The sequence below is a fragment of the Syngnathoides biaculeatus genome, chromosome 9, assembly GCF_019802595.1.
Source record: "Syngnathoides biaculeatus isolate LvHL_M chromosome 9, ASM1980259v1, whole genome shotgun sequence".
NCBI lineage: Eukaryota > Metazoa > Chordata > Actinopteri > Syngnathiformes > Syngnathidae > Syngnathoides > Syngnathoides biaculeatus.
In genome coordinates, this window is record NC_084648.1 from 19,579,905 (window position 1) to 19,601,183 (window position 21,279).

The following is a 21,279-nucleotide window of genomic DNA, read 5'->3' on the forward strand; positions in this document are numbered from 1 at the left end:
CCCCTCCATGATGGCACACAGAGTGACAGCGGGGAGCTCGTCATACCTAACACACACATAGAGGTAGAACGGTTTCCAGCTGCGAAGGTTGCCTCTGCGGCGCCTGCTAGCTTGCATATATCAGGTGCGGCCGCTAAATCCGAACGTACAGAGATTTGCTCGGCGCCGTCAGAGAAAATTTCCTTCAACAACTTGTTTTTTTTTTTGCGGTCGCAGTTTACTGTCGTGCGGAAATGCGGTGGATCCAATGTTCCATCTAAGCTGCGCAACTGCGCATTTGCGCACTTGTCGCACACGCTCAGCGCAGAGGAAAAACAGATCCGGCGCAGTGCGCTACAGCCTGATGTTTTTTTTGTTTTTTTGTTTTTTTTAAACATGACAGCACATTGCCTCTTACAAAGAGCTGCTGCTCGGCCGCCCCCCCCCCCCCATTTTAAAGGGGTACACTTGTAATTACAAACACCGGGGTATGTGAATAATGGAAGAAAAAGTGGTGAAACTGGATGAGATTTTCTTTTTTTGTAAAAAAGTCTGGTCTGAAAGCAAAAATAGAAAAGTACAGGATGAGATGGTGTGTCATTTTGAAAATTCCACCTTGGCACAGCCTGATCCAGGATGAAAGCGCAGACGATACAGTGCACAAAAAGCCAATTGTGTATTTTAAATATAGGAGACATCATAACATTAACCCTAAAACTGTTCGGTAGCATCATTAAGATTTCAACATGCGCCGCGAACGATATTCTGCAAGCGATAATTCAGTTTTACGCCAAGATAAACAGACGGGGATATCGTTGTGGGTTAAAACATAAATAAATGTAACAAAGTTGGAAGCGACATTTGACATTTATAGTTCATAGTTGACTTGGTATGTATTTGTATTGTTTGTTGACATTTTCAGTGTAAGTTTGCAAAAACATAAAATAGTTCTTAAAAATGTTCTGACGGGAATGTAATCTGAACTTTTTTAATGAGCCATGTAACTTCAATGGGTGGTGCTGATGTTGCTCACAGTGGTCAAAGGGGGCGCTCACGGGCTCAGACGTGTAAAAAAAATGATAGGGAACATTGAGTGCATCGTATCGAAAGCCGCTTCTAATACTTTGCCGGTCGTGTAATTTTAGAATCATTTGTCCGTGGATACTTCCAAGAGAAGGAGAATAAATTGGTGTTTGCGGGCATTAAGGGTGAGATTGTACAGAAAACTTTGAAAATTCGGGCCGGTTAAGAAAATGTGTCGTCCCCTTTCAATTTTGGGCAAATGAAATTGAATTTCCGCAATGTCCTGAGTCTTCGATTTCTAACATTATCTATAATCTACGTTCTGTATGGTATTTTTTCCCCCCAGATTTGATGTACATTTTGTAAGCACATTTTTGTGAGAAAATTGAGGCAAATGTAATATTTCCGCATGCGTATGTTTTCCAATGTCAAAAATGTGCCTTGAATAAAATGTGGAGATTCTGTCGAAACTTAAAATGCAAATCTGGCCCGATCAAGCACTGAGACTCCCTCCCGCCGTCCTCTCCTCCTCCTCCTCCTCCTCCTCCTCCGCATCTTTTCCGCACTCCCTGCCAGAGCCCGGCGGTCCCTCCTTCACCATCGGAAAGGCCATCTGGCTGCTTTGGGGTCTGGTGTTCAACAACTCGGTTCCGGTGCAGAATCCCAAAGGTACCACCAGCAAGATCATGGTGTCGGTGTGGGCCTTTTTCGCCGTCATCTTCCTGGCATCCTACACTGCCAACCTGGCAGCCTTCATGATCCAGGAGGAGTACGTGGACCAGGTGTCGGGCCTGTCGGACAAAAAGGTGGGAAAAGGAAATTGGGCTCTCGGTTGACGGGGGTTACAAGATCTTGCCGTCGCTTCAGCAGGATTTCGTCGCTCGAGTTTTGTCTTGGCAACCGAAGCGCTAATGTTGGAATGCCGCTCATTGAAACAAAACACGGGTGTCAAACTCATTCTTCTCGAGCGACACATCGTTGTTCCGGTTTCCCTCAGAGGGCCGTTGTGACTGTGGAACAAAAATATTTAATCATCTCATCACGTTTGCATAAATTCATGAACGAGTTTTGGAATCAGAAATCAAGGGTAACGTGTTTTTCAACTACTCACGGTTGGTAACACAAAAAATGCTTGTCATATCTCAACTTGATCATTTATGATCTATGACAATTGGAAATATTGGTACAGATTTTTACAAGAGTTATGGAAATTGACACTCTAGATGTGGCTTCGAGGGCCACATAAAATCATTTCGGAGAAGAAAATCGGTTCCACCGTCACGCTGTTGCCATTATTAACTCTACATACTTTGATTTAATAACATTTTAACATCACTTCCAGTCACACAAAGTGTACCGTAATTTCCGGCCTATAAGGCGCAACTTTTTTCACACGCTTTCAACCCTGCAGCTTATGTAGCGATGCAGCTAATTTGCTAGCGTTAGCGTTAGGGTGGCGGCGCTAGCGTGAGCGGGGCTAGCGTTAAACTCTCTGTGGACCGTCTTTCTTTGTAAATATCTCGTGTTTCAATGTGGACACTTGTGGCTTTTACACAGCTGCGGCGTATGTATGTACCAAATGGTATTTCCTTTACAAATGCACTGGGCGAGGTTTATAACCAGGTGCGCTCTGTCGGCCGGGAATTACGCTAATGATATGTAACAAATTCAAACGCAAAAGCCGTCAAGTGCAGTTTACACAAATATAGAGCCACGCACACTAGCAGACTGACGATCGTGGCATCATTTGATGCCTAAACCGGAAATCCACAAAAACCGCTTCATAATACTTCTTGCTAACATGTGCTCCAGTCCAAGAGAGATGATGTCATGGAAACAAATCGGTCAAGTGATGTCGGTCACGAACGCTCCCGCCATTCACTCCCAAGAGCCAGAAGCGGGATTTGTTGTGGTTGTTGTTGTTTTTAAATCACTTTTTTTGTCAGACAACACTTCACGGGGCATATTCGTGCTGTTCGTCCGTAACTTCAGAGAATCGAAACAAAGACGAAAAGAAGTTCACTGTAGTAGTCACTCACATTTGACAGGCGCCACCATGCACGTCCAAATCTGCACTGTCGACCACGAAAAATCACGCACATAAAATTTGATACGAGGAGAAAAAATAGATGTTGAGAAGACGTCGCTTATTTTGTGTAGTCTTGACATTCGTTTACGTGTTTATTTCGTTTACGTTGTTAACAAAACAAGCCTGCTCCTAAACAATCAGGATTCACCCGGAAACAGGAAATGCAAGTTAACCGTATTGAGCATCTTCGGAAGTGATGGCAAAAGCGCAGGTTCAGAGCTGCTTCACGTACAGCGAACGCGTTTACGTCGAAAGTCATCAACATCATGAGCCGTGTCAAAGGAAATTCAGGGATGCTCAATGCGTCGATCGCGAGCGAGTTTTGGTCGATCGTGTGACGTCGTACCCAAAAAAAAAAGACGTTCGACTATCATCCGCCTCGTCACTAAATGCGATGGACAATTATTTTTCCCCCGTGGTACTGCGTTATCTTGAAATTGAAAACTTTTCCCCTCTCCATGCTTTAGGAAGATATCGATCATCTTCTGCTAGCTTTCATCAATAGATAGCGCCGCGAATTACATGATTCTAACAATACATCGCGATGAGCTAAAATTATTTAATTATATGAATATTTAGTTTTGAAATTAAATGTCTATTGAGCTTTTTAAAAATGTCTGTCTCAGTCTGTGCGGTGTCAATAAATTATGATTATGGTATAAGGTAGCAACTACATATTCGGGTGTAACACCTTAGTAAGTTATTTTAAAGGTCTTAAGATTCCATCCCTAATCACACCCGCAACTTTATATCTGCGGGCGTGACTGGTGGACCACACCCGTAACTTTATATCTGCGGGCATGACTGACGACACTCGTGCGTTTTTCAAATGTGAGTGACTGCTGTAGGGAACTGTAATAGAAATACAAATATACATCTATCAGTCTTAGCTAATCATGAAAGTTGGCTACGAGGGTTGTTCGCGTCACATTAATTGTTGCTCAAATATTAAAATAAGTTTAATTGAGAAATTGCTTCACATTTACTTCGGGAGTAAGTGGCGATACCGGAGTCTCCCTGCCCGAAATGTGCGTCGTTCTACTTGATTTCCTGTCTGTTCTCCTCTTCAAACGTCCTTCCAGGCCGCCAATTCAAACGTTGAAGCAGTTTTTTTTTGTCAAACAACACAAGGCGTTAAACGATATCCACATTGGAAAAAAAAAAAGAAAAAAGTTCAAATAGATGAATTCTTCATCACTTTTCGGTATTTTGGTGGGGAGGGGGATTTGTATATTCAGTTTAATGAGCTATTTTCAAGTCTTGGAGACCTTCCCCGCGTACGTCAGCCGTGTGATCGCGACTCCAAACATTTGAGCTAATTTAGGCTTCGCAAAGCATCGTTCTGTCCTCTGCTCACCAGTGCATTAAAGGCTATTTGATGCGTCTCAGTGCCTTTTCTATGCTAACGAGCACTCCTCTGTCATTTTCTCTTTGCGGTTTCTTTTCTGGAAACCGCCGCCCCCGCCCTCCACCTCGAAAAAAAAAAAAAAAAACCAACAGTTCCAGAAGCCTAACGAGTTCTCGCCGCCGTTCCGCTTTGGCACCGTGCCCAACGGGAGCACGGAGCGCAACATCCGCAACAACTACCGGGACATGCACAGCTACATGACCAGCTTCCACCAGAAGAACGTGGACGAGGCCCTGTACAGTCTCAAGAACGGGTGAGGAGCGCTGGGGGGTGGGGCGGCAGCCTCAGACGGCAGAATGATGTGGGGATGAGAGGGAGGAGGAGGAGAAAAAAGAGGTCCTCTAATGATGCAATCTGAAGAAAATACGAGGAAGGACGTAGAGGACGGAGACGGAGGACGAGCGAGCGATGTGGGCGGGCGCTGACGTATAGCGAGCTGGAGTCGCAGCGACCGCTTCTCGAAGCGAGTTCAGAACTCATCCGGTGTTTACGTCGAAAAATGCAAATATGATGCGACAGTGACCCTCCATTCGAGATCGCGCCGAATTGCTCGAGCCCAAAGGCCTCGTTTGCCGGCAAGTTGGAGAGCGTCTCGTCACTCAAAACTGATTTGGTTGGATCAGGAAGGGTCGCCGAGCCCGTCGCGGCTGCTACGTGTTCCGATCAAATAACTTGCATCGGCGCTCGATCGACTAATTATAAATCGTGAACAGACTTTACTTGTGTACGCTAAGAACGGAACACAAAGTCCTTTGGCGAGAAAATGCGGGCCTGACAATCTGCATCTGGATCAAAACGGACCTCTGCGGCCTGCGTTGGGAGTGCGTGATTAAAGTTCGCAGATATCCTCGAGATAATATGAAAATCATAACTGAACTTAAACAGCTGGGTTTTGAGTCTGGACTTGAAAGGCACCACATTTGCTCACTGAGAAGGCCTTTCAAGAAATACATTTAAAAAGAGATTTCGGTGATTCCCCCCCCACCAGCCAATCTTTGGGGGAAAAAAATGAGTGTAGATGGAAAGACGCGTGTATGATGATGAAATTTCACCGGCTTTCTCGTCCTCGGCAGCAAACTGGACGCCTTCATCTACGACGCGGCGGTGCTCAACTACATGGCGGGACGGGACGAGGGCTGCAAGCTGGTCACGATCGGCAGCGGCAAAGTCTTCGCCTCCACCGGTTACGGCATCGCCATCCAGAAGGATTCGGGCTGGAAGCGAGCGGTGGACCTCGCCATCCTCATGCTCTTTGGAGACGGTGAGGCCTCGGAGGACCCCAGGTTCTCGCTCATTTCGACGCATGTTGCGTTTTTGTAAAAAATTTAGGCGGGGTGACGACCTTGGAGCGCTTATGTTGACGGATGGATTTCGGTCAGGAAAAAGTTCAAAGTTCAATCGGGGAGGCCTGTTGACAAATGTGTTTTTTCTGTAACTCCGAGAAATGTTGAGTGTTTTGTATCTCTGGGAAAACAGAAGCCACACTGGCTGATGTGCAAAAAAAAGTTCACGTCGAGCCCAAATTTTGGGAGCCAAGTCGGCGCGGTGTAGGCGTCGTTGCAGCATTTGCAGCTCTAAAAGCTCGTTTTAGCTGTAGGAGAGCGAACACGTTCAAACATATACGGAAAGAGATTTTTTTTTTTTTTTTTATGGCAACTAATTCTGAAAAAATCCCCAAATTCTTTCTGATAAATAATGAGAGCTGTATTCCATGAAGGGAACCTGCGGGATACGTTTGAATTGCTGCAAACAGACGTTTCGACCAACTTGTTGCCATGCGGAATTCAAGTCACACCATGAACCAGTCAATGGGAGTCTTTGTCAGGACTGACAATGGAGACACAACAACATTTCGAATTGTTATAAGTCACATGAGGTACGACTCACTTGCACTGCCTCTAATAATGTGACAATTTGTCCAAAAAGGTCCAGGACTGGTCTCACAAAAGCCGTACAGTATTTCAAACCCAAACCATCAAACCAGGCAGCACGCCGACAACGAGGTCCTGCAGCGTCCGCTATGTTGAGTGCGTGAGAAGACGCAAAACTTGCGGCGGGACAGCTTGTGGCTGCTCCACAGCGACAGCGCAACACCAGTCCTGGAACTTCTCTGACGCACCTCGTAGAACCAACAGACATCGTAAATCACAAGTGCTGCCGGTTCTGAATGACATGTGGACCGAACCATGTTTACATGAAGCATAGGTCACATTTGTAAAGGAAATACCATTTGGTACATACTGTACATAAGCCGCAAAGTTTTAATACCTGAGCTTAGCTTAAAATAGCAACAACACAGTAGCACGAACAGGGCTGGTTAAAAAAAAGAAAAACTGCCTCGTAAGCGATGCAGTGGCAACATGGTAGCACACCGCTAACAGGGCCGGTTAAAAAAAAAAAACATACCGGTAAAAATCACTGAGACTCGGCAGTAAAACAGCAGCAACACGCTAGCGCGGCACTAACGCTAGCGAGTTGCTAACAGGGCCGATTTAAAAAAAAAACAAAAAAAAAACATATTGGTAAAAGTCACTGGGACTCACCAATAACACAGCAGCAACACGCTAGCACAGCGCTAACAGGATGGTCAAAAAATATATATACCGGTAAAAGTCACTTCCTCGGCACATATATTCCACCGGTCTCACCCTTACCTTTTCCGCTCGAGCGCCGCCTTGCGGCCATTAGGAAAAGCGCACAACTTAGCCGTATCACCGCATAATCCGCAAGGTTTGTGGGCCAGACAACCAGGCAGCACGCCGACAACGAGGTCCTGCAGCGTCTGCTATGTTGAGTGCGTGACAAGACGGGAAACTTGCGGTGGGGCAACTTGTGGCTCCTCCACAATAACAGCGCACACCAGTCCTACGCACCTCATAGAACCAAAAAAAAAAAACATCGTAAATCGTAAGCGCTGCCGGTTCTGAATGACACGTGGACCAGAAGCAAAGGTCAATCGCCACTTCACCGACCGCGACAAAAAAGGGGCATTCGTTCAAATGTCTCAAACAAAATAATAAGCAGAGTTGGGTTCGATGAGGGAATCTCAGAGTAAACAACACCTCTGCAAGATTGGCTCATTCATGCTCGTTTGCACAAACAATATCATCGGATTAGGCAAGCGTTGAGGAACAAAATTCTCCTCCTCTCTCTCGCTCATCCCAAATAAAATGAAAAAAACCATCGGTGCAAATCTAACAAATCTCTGTGGACGTGTCCTCGCCCCTCGGCGGGCCCCCCGGGATATGAAAATAACATGGCTGTACTGTAGGCTGGAAATACTTGTCACATGACCGTCCAAACTTCCTTCCTCCCTGAGGATTGTCAAGTCCCAGCAGGCAAAAGTTTTTGGTTGTTCCCCCCCCCCCCCCCCCCCCCACACAACAAGGAATGTCCAGTCTTGCATAAGCAATCCTTAATGAGGATGAGCTTCTGTGGGGCGTTGAGTTCAAATAATGCAACGTGACATTTGTTCCCCATACATGAGACCTGAGCTGTTTTTGGCAGCAACTCGCCACCCGAATTTTAAAAATGTCTTTTTTTTTTTTTTTTTTTTTTTCTTCCCCCCACTCACACTTGCACGCGGAGTCACCGAGGCAAATCATTCCCTCGGGATCTCTCACCCTTTCGCTAACTGTGCTCGGGTCCAGGTGACATGGAGGAGTTTGAGGCTTTGTGGCTGACGGGGATCTGCCACAACGAGAAGAACGAAGTTATGAGCAGTCAGCTGGATGTGGACAACATGGCGGGGGTCTTCTACATGCTCGGGGCCGCCATGATTCTGTCACTCATCACCTTCATCTGTGAGCATTTGTTCTACTGGCAGCTGCGCTTCTGCTTCATGGGCGTGTGTTCCGGAAAGCCCGGCGTCACCTTCTCCATTAGCAGGGTGAGTCTACGTTGCTTTTGTTTGGGATTTGACCTCAGACCGACGCTCGTGTGGAGATTACCGACTGCGCCGGAGACGGAACAAGTCGTTCGGGGAAATACAGCGGCCTCTATTTTTTCCACGTCGTGTCGGCGTACCGTCTCAATCTACACTTGCTCAAACCGTGTCGAGCTTTTGCCACGTGTGGTGGACGTCATGAAGTATTCCAGTACGACGTGTCCAACAGGCATCAAATCAATTCATTGAGTGCATTATTAATACAGTAATTTCCGGCCTACGGAGCGCACCTCATTATAAACCTCTCCCAGTACATTTGTAAAGGAAATACTATTTGGTACATACATACGCCGCAGCTGTGTAAAAGCCGCAAGTTTGAACATTGAAATAGGAGCTATTTGCAAAGACAGACGGTACACAGAAAGAGCTATTCAAAGTTTTAATACCTTAGCTAAGCTTAACATAGTAACAACACAGTAGCACAAACGGGGCCAGTAAAAAAAAAAAAAAACAAACAAACAAAAAAAAGCTGCAGCTACACAGTAGCAAAATGGTAGCACATCACTAACAGGGGCGGTTAAAAAAAAAACATACCTAAATCACTGAGATGCGGCAGTAAAACAGCAGCAACATGCTAGCGCGGTGCTAACACCAGCAGGGCGCTAACAGGGCCGGTTAAAAAAAAAACATACCGGTAAAAATCGCCGAGACACAGCAGCAAGACGCTAGCATAGTGCTAACGCTAGCTCAGCGCTAACAGGGCCGGTTAAAAAAAAAAAAAACATACCGGTAAAAATTGCCGAGACACAGCAGCAACATGCTAGCACAGCGCTAACGCTACCGCAGCTCTAACAGGGACGGTTAAAAAAAAAAAAAAAAAAAAAAAAACATTGATAAAAATCACTTCCTCGGCACATATATTCCACCGGTCTCACTCTTACCTTTTGAGCTTGTGCGCCCCCTTGCGGCCGTGAGAAAAAAAGCAAAAATAATAAAGCATAAGCCGCAGGGTTGAAAGCGTGTGAAAAAAGTCGCGGCTTATGGGCCAGAAATGACGGTAATTCATTTCATACATTGGCACCTTTCAAGGCACACGAGGTGAAAACAAGGTTAAAAAGAGGCAATGATGACAAACAATACAAACATGGCCCATGATATTAACACGTTAACGTGAATAGGCAGTGCGAGCTGCTGTCGGTGGACACTATTTTACTCTTTCCAATTATCTCATCTTTCATTTCTTCAAAATTGTCAGTCCACTGAAGACGCGGAGCCTTTCCTACCTCTAACCTAACCGAACTTACATAAACGTCGCACTAAGCCACGACGCTAGTGAGAAGCCGTCATGGCTGCCCGAAATCCAAAACTCCCTCTGACTCTTAATCCTAACGCTCATCCTGCGTGAGAGGTCTTCAACACGAGGCCCACAGAATTAGACCTTGGGCCTCACCAGCATTGGGGACATTGTGATTCCCAAGGAAAGTTGTCATTTGAAAACGTCAACACTCGTAGGGATTGACTGAAATCAAGTTTTGCACTCTGGTGTTCATTTCTTTCCAGTCTTTTGGAATCACGATTGATAATTGTTAGTCATAATCATAGTTGTGAGAAACCATGAACATGATTAGTGGCTTCATAACCGTAAACCTCAACCCGTCATCCTAACCGCTCGGAATAGTTTTTCCGTGGTTTTAGTGACCCCGCACCGACAATACCAAAAAAAAAAAGGGTTACAAGCTGAAGAATACAAGCGAAACGTGCGTACATCTCCACTCGTGCTAAAAAAATTAAAAACTTGTCCAGGTCTTTCTGGTCATGGCAGTTCATCAAGTAAGCAATCAAAGAAAATTGTCTTGACTATTCTCCGGCACGACGGCGGCTAGCGATCTAAAAGTCTGTCAGGAAAAGTTGAGCGTACCTGACGACGTTTCCCTGACGGGTCATTTAACACGGTGTCTTAGTGTTATTGCGGGCTGTTTGCGTCCCCGTTTGAGGCGCAATTAATTTGCATAATGCTACCTTTTCGGCGAGAAGGTTGTTGCGCCGAAATGCTCTCGACTAAAGACACCAGCGTTTAATTCCTTTGCCTGCGAGCTGAAGTCGTTTCGAATTGTCGCTTTGTTTAACGCCCACTCTCGTTGACCTGAGAGTGAACTTCCACGTCAGAACTGCCATTGAGCACTTGAACAGTTTCTTTTGTCCGGCGGCCAAGTGTGAAACCTCAAATCTGCCTTCAAGTGTGAGATTTGTCAAGTAGTCCATGATCAGGAATTTTCTGTGCTCCAAAACAAGAGTTGATTTTTAGTGGTGAAGCATAATAACAAAACAGTCGAGTCTGCATCCGTTATGGAATTTGTTTGATGAATATTAATATACAGTGGTTAGAGTAGTGGTTTTGCTAAACCAGGGGTCGTGAGCTCGTATTTGACTGGGGTGTCTACTCCCCAAGAGGGGTTGCGTCAGGAAGGGCGTCCGGCGTAAAAACTGTGCCAAACAAATATAAGCGTTCGTCTGAGATGGAACTCTGTGGCGACCCCTAACGGGACAAGCCAACATAAACTTACTTACTATAATATAATATGTATATATATATATATATGTGCGTGAATGAGAGGGGCAGGGGTGGAAGAGTGAAGCTTAACGGAGAAGAGATGGCGAGGGTGGACGACTTCAAATACTTCAACAATCCAGAGCAATGGTGGAAGTGAAGAAACAGGTCCAAGCGGGGTGGAACACTTGGCGGAAGGTGTCTGGTGTTCTATGTGACAGAAGAGTCTCCGCTAGCATGAAGGCCAAAGTCTATGAAACAACGGTCAGGCCGGCCATGATGGACGGATTAGAGACGGTGGCTCTGAAGAAACAACAGGAAGCAGAACTGGAGGTGGCAGAAATGAAGATGTTGAGGTTCTCGCTTGGAGTGAACAGGTAGAAATGAGCTCAATACAGGGACAGCCAATGTTGGATGTTTTGGAGACCAGGTTTGAGAGAACAGACTTCGATGGTTTAGACATGTCCGGAGGCGAGAGCGTCTGAGGATGGAGAACTGGAGATGGCAGAAATGAAGATGTTGAGGTTCTCGCTCGGCGTGAACAGGTTGGATAGGATTAGAAATTAGCTCATTAGAGGGGGAGCCAAAGTTGGATGTTTTGGAGACTTTGATGGTTTGGACATGTCCAGAGGCGAGAGAGTGAGTATATTTGGTCGAAGGGTGCTGAGGATGGACCTGTCAGGGAAAAGAGCGAGAGGAAGACCAAATAAGAGGTTGATGGATGTTGTGAGGGAGGACATGAGGACGGTCGGTGGGATTAGAGAGGAGGATGCACGAGATAGGCTTAGATGGAAAAAGATGACACGCTGTGGCGACCCCAAACGGGACAAGCCAAAAGGAAAAGAAGAAGAAGTCTCGTCTACATCCAAAGCTGGTTTCACGCTAATGACAAAAATTCTAAAGGAAGAAGAATCGAATTAGTAGCAGGAAGGACCTTGGAAGTTTCATCTGTTCCATTTCTGAGCAGCTTCAGATGCGGAGAGATCAGATCACAAGGTTCCCTATGGAGGAGCTGCCGCTCAGTCAAGGACCAGAAACACGGAAGAGAACCGGCTCAAGAAGAGTCCGGAAAACAGTCTTGATGTCAGATATGATAGACGGACAGACTGTACGACAGGCTCACTCGCAAAAGGTGAATAGATTCTGGTTTGCGGTCTGCCGGCCTTTGCGCTGATCAGTCTTTACAGGACGATCCGAAAACTGCCATGTAGTTGTTCTGTTCTGTAGTATGCGTGCCAGTAGTTGAAGACGTCCCGTGTAAAGACACGTGCATGCGCAGCAGCTGCTGCAACTCGTCCAAGACTGTCGATAGTCTTCAGTCTTTTATGTGAGACTGGATAACAGGACACAGTCGCTGCGTGGTCAATGTGCGCTTTGCTGGAGAAGCAGTTGTTGTTTTCTGCGTGGTTATTGCAACTGTCCAATGCCAGATGAAACACTTGCACCGTGCTGTGTTTAGTTGTTAGACATGCAAAAAAAAAAGAATGGACACAACTGGATTATTTTCAAAAAAGTAAAATGCCGTAGAAATGGCCCCCAACAAAATTGACCGATTCCCTCATACTTGATTTCTGGCTCAACTGCTTTCACTTCTCAGGAATTAAGATTTAACCACGCAGTCATGACAGGCGCTTTCACTAATCCCTGTCCAAATGATGAAGTCTTTGGTCCCCGCGGGGCTCCGTTTTTACCGCTCGTGCCTTTATTTTTATTTTTTATTTTTTTATTGTTCTTCTGACTCTTCTTCCTTCTCCTCCCACCTCATCTCACCTGCCCGCTCATCTCCAATTCCCACCCTCCAGGGAATCTACAGCTGCATACACGGAGTACAAATTGAGGAAAACAAATCCACCATCGACTCACCTTCATCCACCATTAAGAAGAACATGAACAACACCCACTCCAACATCCTGCGCTTGCTCCGGACTGCCAAGGACATGACTGCAGTGCCGGGCATCAACGGTTCGCCGCACGCGGCCCTGGAATACAACCACGGCGGCCGCGATTCGGCCATCTATGACATTCAGGAGCACCGGCGCAGCCTCGTCGGGCACCCTCCCGACTGCAAGACGGCACCGCCCTACATCCAAGAGGACAACATGTTCACGGACTACATCGGCGAGGTGGAGAGGACTTTTGGGAACTTGCCCCTGAAGGACAACAACTTGTACCAGGACCATTACCGGCACCACCACCCGGTCTCGGCTTTGGGTATGTCCGGTCCCCCGCCTAATAGGCCGCGTAGCTTAGGCAGCGCTAGCTCATTGGAAGGCGGCATGTTCGATTGCGAAAGTTTAGGGGGAGGAGTTGCACCCATCTTCACCACCCAGCCCCGCCCCTCCATGACTCACAGGAATACCAATAAGTTTGACCTGATTGCGGGTCACCCCCCCGCGGATTCCAACCAAGTCGGGTTCAAGGGAAGCAATGTGTACGGGAGATTTTCGTTCAAAGGAGGCGCATCCAGCACGGGGCTCATCGGGGGTCAAGAGAGGTACTGCGGGGGAGGCGGGGGCGGGGGAGGCTCAGGAGGGGACGACGGAAACGTTCGCTCCGACGTGTCGGATATCTCCACCCACACCGTCACCTACGGCAACTTGGAGGGCAACGCCAAGCGGCATAAGCAGTACAGGGACAGCCTGAAAAAGAGGCCGGCCTCTGCCAAGGTCAGACGGGAGCAGGACGAGATAGAGCTGAGCGGCTTCAGGAGGAGACCCCACCACCACACCGTCCACCACCACTTCCCTCACGGGCACCTGGCACACCGCACCATCTCACCTCCCCTGGAGCGGAAGCGAGGAGGGGGTAACGCTTCGCCTTACGTATTCCGCAAAGACAAAGAGAACTTGAGGGAATTCTATGCGGACCAATTCCGCTCTAAGGAGAGCAAGTGGGAGCAAGAGGGTGGAAGTGGAGGAAGTGGCGTGGGCGTCGGTAGCGGTGGCGGTATCTGTAAGAGCCTAGTACCCGTGGAAGACTTTCTGAAAGGAAAAATCAAGAAGCAGGAGTCCAAAGGTGGGCTGGCTCCCTTGTCGGCGGGCCAGCAGGCCCACACCTGCTGGGAAAAGGCCGTCTCCGGACTGGGAGGAGGCGGGATCGCCGGAGGCGAATGGGAGTGTCGTAGCTGCCACGGCGTCTGCCACCACGGCGGAGGCGTCGGGGGCGCGTGCCCGGCTGGCGGGATTGGGGGGGGCGGCGTTCGCCCCACCTCCGCTAGCTGCAAGCGCTGCGACTCGTGTAAGATCCAGCCGAGCAACCTGTACAACATCAGCGAGGATAACCACGTCGTGTTTCCCGCGGGGAAGATTAACATGGGAGCGGGCCACACGCCGACTCAGAGCAGGAAGCTAGGGCCGGGCGGGCGGGTCTTGCGCAGGCAGCATTCTTACGACACATTCGTAGACCTGCAGAGGGAGGGATCGGGTCGCAAGGGAGGGGGTGGCGGGGGCCAGTTCGCCCAGCCCCGTAGTGTCAGCCTGAAAGACAAAGACCGCTACACGGAGGGCCCCAGCCCTTACGCTCAGATGTTTGAGAGGTACGCAGGAGAAAGAGATTCTCCCATGTTTGGAGGATTAGGCGGCGACAGGGCTAAAGGGGGCTCCTCCTTTAGTTTGTTTCGCGGAGGCGAAGGTGGGTTGCACCGCCGCTCTGTGGGCGAGAGAGACCTACGGGACAGGGACAGGGCTGCGATGGGAGGCGGGAGCGGTGGCAGAGGCGCCGGGACTTACTCCTTGTCTAAATCTCTCTACCCAGATAAGGTGAACCAGAACCCCTTCGTCCCAACCTTCGGCGATGACCAGTGTCTTTTACACGGCGCCAAACCGTACTACGTCAAAAAGCCGCAGGCGCAGCAACAGCAGCAGCAGCAGCTACTCAACAACAGCCGAGGAGGAGGGGACTTCCGGGGCTCCGCGGGGGCGGCTTCTTATTTGCCCGCGTCGGCCACGGCCGGGGTGATGTCCAATGTAGTAGCCCCCAGGTTCCCCAAAGATCTGTGTCTGGGCGGGGTGGGCGGTCCCATGGGCAACCACCTCGGGGCCAACAAGCTCATGCCCGGGGGCCGCGACGCGTTAGGTTTGGGCCAAAGACCCTTCAACGGTGCCAGCAACGGACACGTCTACGAAAAGCTCTCCAGCATCGAGTCGGATGTCTGAGGCCAGGAGAGACGCGCGACGAAAGTGGGTGAAGATCGATGGAAAACTGAGAAGAAACAAAAAAAAAAAACTAAAATCCTCTTTTGTGAGCGGAGAAGGTCAAGAAGACACCAGTGGGTTTTGTCGGTCGTCACGCCACTAAACGCAACCGTCTGGAGCGCCCTCAAAGCCGAACTTGTGAGGATTGCGGTGCTGGGAAGGAGGTAGGGCTAGAAAGACCGAGGCGAGAAGGGGGCCGGGGCGGTAGGGGGCGCCCTGCTCGCGTTACACGCTCCTTGTTCCAAGACAACGGGATTTACAATCATCAATGAGACGTCAACACTGCTGAAGTAACAGGGTAAATTAACAATAATTGTACCAATAGTGTTCATATTATTACTGAATATTACTCGAGTGTTTCCAGATGATTGTTTTGGTTTCCAATTTTTTTTTTTTTTTTTTTTTCTTCAAGTCGTGCTCGTATGATGTTGATCGTTTCTTCGCTTGCCGACGTCACAGGAGACTCGTGGACCACTTTTCGGGGGGCGGGGGGGGGGGGGGGGGGGCTCCTGTCCTTTTTGGATTCTTCTTTGCAATGAATGACTTCTTCACGTTTGATTTACTTATTTTGATTTATTTACTTTTATTCAAAGTGTTTTGAGTATCGTGTCGTGTACGTGACCAAAAGGCATGACGTGCTGAGTACAATGTACTTCAATGGTTTACATTTTTTGGTTTTTTTCCAGCTGTTTAGAAGCCTAACGCCATGGTACTGGTTTTCCCTTCCTTTACGCTTTTTTCTCTTTCTTTCTGCTCGGCGGCACCGAAACCTTTTTTTTTTTTTTTTTTTATTATCTTCTCACATTTCGAGCTGGATGTGCCTTAAGGCATAAATCGCCTCCAGATTCCTCGATTTGGTTCCTCGATTTCAGGGCCCAAAATCATCGCAAACCTTCAACACAGGATTCACGAGTCAAAGAAAGTTGTGACCACGACAAACTTTCAGGTGTCCTTTTCTAAAGGCTGCGTTCTAACACCGACCCTCCAAAACCGGAAAACGGGACTAATAATTTATCAGCCAATGTGCCAGGGGAAAAAATATGACTAAAAATCCTCTCTAACGCCAAAGCCGAGACTGGTACTGACGAGATTATCGCTGTTGAATTATTTTTAGTTTATCTGACCACCTGCTTGTTGCTTTTATCTCCACCAATCGCTGCATTTTCATTTTTCGGAACGTGTACCGTAATTCCCGGCCCACAGAGCGCACCTGGTTACAAGCCTCACGCAGTACATTTGTAAAGGAAATACCATTTGGTACATACGTGCGGCGCAGCTGTGTAAAAGCCGCAAGCGCCCGCATTGCAACTCACATTGAAACACGACTTATTTACAAAGATGGTACACAGAAAGAGTTTAATGGTAGCGCTAACGCTAACGGGGCCAGTTAAAATGAAACTTACCAGTAAATATCACTGAGACACGCCAGTAACACAGCAGAAACACGCTAGCACAGCGCTAACGCCAGCGCAGCGCTAACAGGGCCAGTTAAAATTAAATCTTACTGGTAAATATCACTGAGACACGCCAGTGACACAGCAGAAACACGCTAGCACAGCGCTAACGCCAGCGCAGCGCTGACAGGGCCGGTTAAACTAAAACTTACTGGTAAATATCACAGAAACACACCAGTAACACAGCGGAAACACACTAGCACAGCGCTAACAGGGCCGGTTAAAACTAAATCTTACTGGTAAATATCACTGAGACACGCCAGTGACACAGCAGAAACACGCTAGCACAGCGCTAACGCCAGCGCAGCGCTGACAGGGCCGGTTAAAATAAAACTTACTGGTAAATATCACTGAGACACGCCAGTAACACAGCAGAAACACGCTAGTACAACGCGTAACCCTAGCGCAGCGTAAACAGGGCCGGTTAAAATAAGACTTACCGGTAAATATCACAGAAACACACCCGTAACACAGCAGAAAGACACTAGTCCAGCGCTAACAGAGCTGGTAAAAATCACTTCTTCGGCACATACATTCCACCGGTCTCACTCTTACCTTTTCCGCTGGAGTGCCCCCTTGCGGCCATTAGAAAAATGCACAAATTAGCCGCATCACCGCATAAACCGCAGGGTTGAAAGCGTGTGGAAAAAGTTGCGGCTTGTAGGCCGGAAAATGACCGTATTTCATGCCAAGGGTTGCATTTACCTCAATTAATGTCAAGAATTATACTTCAAGTAGATATTACTTCTTGTCCTAAATGATGAGAGTACAATTATGAGCCATGAGAAATACTTTAACAACAAAAAAGGTAACAAAAATGTCAACATTTAACACTGAAATTGAACATTGTTCCCCTAAAAAAATTTGAATCTGGTCGCACAACAGTTGTAAACTTTTGTTTACCGCTCATCTAAGGCCGACGTTGACATTTTGGTAAAAGCAGGGTTTCCCTTTCTATATATAGCAAAAATATAATAATAATAAATAAATCGTATATATTTTATATATATATAAATATACAAGCACAGCCAGCTTGCTGAGAAAACTGCAAGGCAGCCAATTTGTCTCACGTAGGCTGAATTATACACACTAAAATTAATTTCAATGTTGTCAGGTGTTTGGGGAGGGGAAAAAAAAAAGTTCAATTTGATATTTTTATCCCGATTTTGGCACATTAAGAGCATTCGCTTTGCACTTTTGCCCCCCTGGAGAAAAATTCCGTTTTGATTTCATACGGGTGAGCTGCTTTCCCGCTTGGAACTTCCAAAGTCAAACAATCTCGCGTGTCATCGTCCATCCTTCCATTTTCCAGTGTGCTTGTCTTCTTCGTCACTTTCCGGGCTGACCTGGACCCCTACGGTCAACTTCATTTGTTGGAATTATTATTATTATTATTTAATATAGAGCTATTACAATTACTGTATGTTCTGGGGTCAAAATGTCGCCATCAAAAACTTGGCACGGGCAAGTCGCGGAGGGTGCCCCCCCCCCCACTCCAATTCAACTTGACATCGGTGGGAATATATTAATAATATTGTTTAATATCGCCAAATTGCATTTGTGCAAAAAAAGGGCTGCTGGTGTACTATATAAAAAAGAAAAAAAAAAATCAAGAGTTTTGCCTTTGGCAGTTCCAGTGTTTAATTCTCCCCCCGCCACCCTTCATATTGCAATTTCTTGGACTATGTGAATCAATTTTGGAGAAAAAAAAAAATCAAATCATGCCTGAATTGAAATTAAGAGCACACGATTGTGTGAATGTTCTCTTTCACAACTTTATTTAACTCGCTTGACAAGTCAGTATGTATGATAATAAGTGTTTGCATGGATACGCTTTTTTTTTTCTTTCTTTATGCTTTTCTAATCTTGAACTTTGGCCCAAAATATGGGCATTTTATTATTATTATTATTATTTTTTTTTAAATGTCACCGCTACTCATCGGCGTTGGTGTGTGCGTGCGTCGCGCTTGTGCTACCGACCCAAACCCAACGCGCCAAAATCAAAAGTGAATACTGCCAAGTTTTTTTTTTGTTTGTTTGTTTTTAACGGTTGCGTTGGCGAAACGTTCTTGAACAAACAACAAGATGGCGCTTTTGATGGCAGTCACTGAAGAAGCCTTTCTCATCATTTTTTGGGTCGGATTCTCCTTTTTAAAAAAAAAAAAAAAAACAACAACAACAAACCCCCCCCCCCCCCAAAAAAAAAATATGATTTCTGTCGTCGTAGGTGCCTGAATTTGTACGCTTGATTACCTCTGTGTGCGCGACACGCAGCGCGAGTGGAGAACAAACACTTCTTTTTATATGTACGATACAACTCCGTGTACATAGTGGCACTCATGGATTTTTGATATTTAAAAAAAAAAATGTACAAAACGGTGGAGAAAAATATGGATTTGGGATAAATCTTTGATTGGCGGGTCGCCCCTTGCAAACTGGTTTTTGTAACTACTTCAGGACGCGTTGTGTTCAATTGTTTGATAAGTCACAGGAAGTGCGTTCAATATTTGCTCCACGGGAAGAACAACTTTGTTCCTCTTTTTGTTCCTCTTCCGTTCGGGCCTCAGACGGTCCGCCGGCGTCCCCGAGCTGTACAAATTGTGAAAATGTACATAGGACTCCAAATCTTGTTCAGCCTCAGATTTTTTTTTTTTTTTTTGTATGCAGATGAATTACTTGTGTGAAGAGAGTATTTCAAATTTGATGGAATATTTAGTAATATTGAACAATGCGATGAAAACACACATACACACACACACACACACACACACACACAGTCGATGTGCAAACAAGTGCTGAGAAATATTATTCTTCTGTCTCTTTGGAATAAAAGTGTTGAGTATTAATAAAAAAAAAAGAGTGAAATCTCACGTGCGTGTCATCTCATTTTCACGTTTTAACTTTATTTCCGCTTAAAGGATTGCTACTATCTACATTAGATATGAAAAGTGAACACACCCCTGTTGAAAATAAGTTTTTCCAATCTAAAATAACATGATTAAAAATGCTTCATGGAAATTATTTGAATAAATAATCAACAAATAGAGTCACTGATGGTGTTGTCCAGGGGCAGACTTTTTACCCCAAGATCTACTTTTCAAGCAGCCAGCCTCTCGCGAGCTGCCGACGACTTGCTCCCAAACCATTTTCAGGTTAATGTTATGTTGCCTCCTATATTTAAAATACAGAATTAGCTTTTTGTGCACTGTATTGGATCAGGTGGAATTTTAAAATGACTACACACCCTCTCATCCTGCACTTTCTAGTTTGGCTTGAAACCAGACCTTTCCCACTCGCAAAAGAGAAAATCTCATCCGGTTTCACCACTTTTTCTTCGATCGTTCACATGCTCCGACAGTCATTGCATCTTTTTTAACTTTCTCCATTAATATGGAAAGTAAGCATAAGCAGCATGTCTAGCTCGTCTTTGCTCTACGTTGCTTGGACTGTGCGGTGGTGGACGCTGTCATTATAAAACACATTGACGGGGTGCGTAAGTACTGTAACGTTTGTAATTATGAGTGTACGTCTTTAAGAGCGGGGTGGGGGGGTGTAAGGTAAACTAGGAGTGGTCTTTGTTAGAGAGAGTTCCGTGTGCTGCCTAAAAGAAACCAGTGGCTTCTTCTTTTCAGTTTTTTTTACAGTACGTATGTGAATTGTGCCATTGGATGTAACAACCAGTCATCCCTCACTCATTGAATTACATTGCAAAATGCCACAAATTGAATAAACTTTCAATTTGCGTTGGATTCTTATTTTTTTGCGCGCAACGCCGAATATCTGCGAAGAGACTGCATCAGTGGTGCACAGTTGCACATGCGCACAGTTTAGAGGGAACGTTGGCTGACGTCTTTTTTTTTTTTTTTTTTTTTGGCATGCCATCCCGCAGTTGACGCATTGAGCACCCCTGGTGTAGTGGTACACACGCCTGCCTTTGGTGCGGGCATCGTGGGATCGATTCCCGCTCAGTGACGGCGTCGACGACTGCCCGCCGACCAGTTCAGGGCGTAGTCCGCTTTTCGCCCGAAGCTACCCGGCATAGGCGCCGGCTTTCCCGCGACCCTGGTGAGGATAAGCGGCTTTGATCATGACATAATAAACCAACGATGGTTGCACAGACTATGAATTAATCATTCCACGAAATTCTTTTGCGAGTCGTCCTTGCAAATGAGGGCTTCTGCCCCTCCCCCCCCCACGGGTTTTGGTTCGGATTTAGGTCTGGGCTCTAGACGTCAGCCTTTGTTTTGTTGCTCCGGACGTCGCCGCACTATCTTGCTTGCTAAGCGCTAACGCGATATTCAAATAGGATTGATTGGTGTTTTGACTGTATCAGCGCGTCAGGGTGAAAACGCCAGTTATTAATCTCAGAAACTCAAAATCAAGCGAGATGAGCCGCTGGAATATTTGATGTTTTTTGTGCAAATACTGTACAAAAGCGTCCGGAGGCAAATGTTGCGCTCCTCCTCCAGCAACAGGGGATATATTTATCAGCAGCTTTTGACACGTGCCAATGGCCGCCTTTTGCGGGCGCATCTTTCCATCTTTTGGCGCGCTACTGAGCGACTAATCCCTTATCATCACTTTACATCTTGTTTTTTTTTTTTTTCTTTCTTCCAGAGTAATAATCCCTCCCTCCATCGGTGTCTTATTCTTCTCACTTGTTCTCTCCCAACATCATCGAGCCGACAAGCTCGGCGCG

General features: G+C 46.6%; 1 protein-coding gene across 1 annotated transcript in view; it reads left to right on the forward strand.

Moving 5' to 3' along the window:
* Positions 1 to 21,279, forward strand: part of grin2bb (glutamate receptor, ionotropic, N-methyl D-aspartate 2B, genome duplicate b) — a 116,002-nt gene that overhangs the window by 91,381 nt on the left and 3,342 nt on the right. The window contains exons 12-17 of the mRNA XM_061828706.1: positions 1,579 to 1,808; positions 4,592 to 4,752; positions 5,573 to 5,760; positions 8,150 to 8,388; positions 12,736 to 14,563; positions 14,687 to 15,424. Coding sequence (XP_061684690.1) covers positions 1,579 to 1,808; positions 4,592 to 4,752; positions 5,573 to 5,760; positions 8,150 to 8,388; positions 12,736 to 14,563; positions 14,687 to 15,087 — 3,047 coding nt within the window. The 3' untranslated portion in view covers positions 15,088 to 15,424. The remainder of the gene's footprint in view (positions 1 to 1,578; positions 1,809 to 4,591; positions 4,753 to 5,572; positions 5,761 to 8,149; positions 8,389 to 12,735; positions 14,564 to 14,686; positions 15,425 to 21,279) is intronic.